Genomic DNA, 2029 nt, shown 5'->3' on the forward strand with positions numbered 1-2029 from the left:
TTGGTTGGTACTTTATCTCATTCCACTTTATCTCTCTCCAAGGCTTAGTACAGCTCCCCCTATGTGTCCGTATGATACTGTATGTCTGATTGGTCATGCAGCATGATTATTTGCTAAGTTATCAGCTACATTCATTTATTTAATTGATTTATCCTTTTAAAATATTTGGATTTAATTTGTTTATTATGTTTCATATTTTAAGATGCAGAGATGAGATTACATATACAGTGAATCATTATTTACATCATTATTAAAATAGAACTACTGTATTATAAAGTTTGCTATGAGATGTATCTCCTCACGCTGATATGATAAATACTGTCTTCTTCATTAGTAGAAGGGAGAAATCTCATCATCTAATCTATATTTCATGTATTTTCTCTTTCAGAGTTGGAAATTTTCACTTGCAAAATGAAAAAACAGTATATAGCGTCTGAGCAGAACATAATTGCAAGAGGCGATGCCAAGATCCCCCAATTAAATCTAGAGCTAAAATTATCAACGTCCTGTTCACCCGCCTAAAGGAAGCAATGAATTCCTCTGCTCGTACTCTGGAGTATAACTATTCTCTACTAGACTTCACCATAAAGGGCAATCTGTCTATGCAGATATTTGGAAATGACAGCAAAGAGCTGGACGTGGAGGAGCTTCAGAAAATGTTATTCTTGTTTGTTAAAGAACCCATTACCATAAGCCTTACAGCCATGTATATCCTGTCCTTTGTTATAGGTATTATTGGCAACATAATGGCTATTAAAGTGCTGACTGGGAAACGGACAGGTAGGACATCCAGTTTGAGTGCTACAAGAAGTCTACTTATCAATCTGGCCATTTGTGACCTCATGGTGGTTTGCGTGTGCATGCCCATCACAGTTGGCAACTTGATCTACAAAGCCTGGGTATATGGTGATTTCCTCTGTAGGGCAGTGCCCTTCATCCAAGCTGTATCTGTTTCGGCCAGTGTACTTAGCCTTACGGTCATCAGCATTAATAGGTACTACAATGTACACAACCCATTAAACGCTAGATCTTTTTTTACCCAGAAGAAAATATATTGCACCATTGTTGTAGTGTGGGTTTTATCCTCCAGTATCTGCTTGCCTCTGATATTCATGAATAAAAGAGATGAAATAGAGATAGTCCCAGGTTTACCTTTAGTGTTTCCTATATGTAGAGAGATTTGGCCACACGTCATGTTCAAACAGGCCTACAATTTCCTCTTGTTCTGCGCTTTGTATTGCTTACCTGTCCTATTCAACTTGGTCATTTGCTTCTTCACCATACGGAAATTATGGAGATCCTCTGGGAATTTTAAAGAGTGCGACTCCAGAAACCAATCTTTGCCAGTGTCCCGACTTAAAGTCAGGAAAAAGATTGCCAAAATGGTGGTGACCTTGGTGGCACTTTTTGCAGTTTCCTGGCTTCCAGTGTACATGTTGGACATTTGGATTGATTTTAACATCCCAAAACCATCTCAAGATGTTACTCCATCAGCTTGGATCCTTCAGTTGAGACCGTTTGCTCAGTGGCTTGGACTCACCAACTCCAGCCTTAATCCAATATGTTATTGCTTTGTGGGAGATCTCTACCGGTCAGCCAAGCATATGAAGAGCATGTATCACAACAGGATGGTTTCTCTCTTTAGCTTTTCATTTTCGGATGGATCCCCACCATCAATACCTAAACTACTGTCTTACAAGAACTCCTTACATTCCACCAAAAGGTCCAAACTGAACTGCCCATTGGCAGTGGGGGGCAAATGTGAAAACTGCTATCCTGCTATCAGTGTAAGTGAAACACCTACGTTAACCAGCCCCCCATTGTCCTAGGAACTGATATAATAGATATGTGAATATCCAATGATCCTTCATTTTGTAATGATATATTGTACAATAAATTCTATAACTGACCTCCATTTGCATTATAGATCCAGGGACGGAAAAAAGATATTTCATTGTCAGTATATTGGCTGCCTCACCTATTATTAGTCAACTAGAATGAGTGATTTACCTACCAACACTTTCTCTGA

The 2029-nt window shown here is 38.9% G+C and overlaps 1 protein-coding gene across 1 annotated transcript; it reads left to right on the plus strand.

The window, feature by feature from the left end:
* The first annotated feature begins 530 nt into the window (after positions 1-530).
* LOC148539058 (galanin receptor type 1-like) lies at positions 531-1829 on the plus strand. The gene has a single exon (XM_088451891.1). The coding sequence runs from the start codon at positions 531-533 to the stop codon at positions 1827-1829; it is 1299 nt and encodes a 432-aa protein (XP_088308017.1).
* Positions 1830-2029: the final 200 nt, after the last annotated feature.

Source organism: Taudactylus pleione, unplaced genomic scaffold (genome assembly GCF_031769625.1).
Source record: "Taudactylus pleione unplaced genomic scaffold, aTauple2 ptg000032l, whole genome shotgun sequence".
Taxonomy (NCBI): Eukaryota; Metazoa; Chordata; class Amphibia; order Anura; family Myobatrachidae; genus Taudactylus; species Taudactylus pleione.

What these genes read in the sequence shown, in the direction of transcription:
- LOC148539058 (XM_088451891.1), top strand. Translation starts at nt 531, where the DNA reads ATGAATTCCTCTGCTCGTACTCTGGAGTATAACTATTCTCTACTAGAC.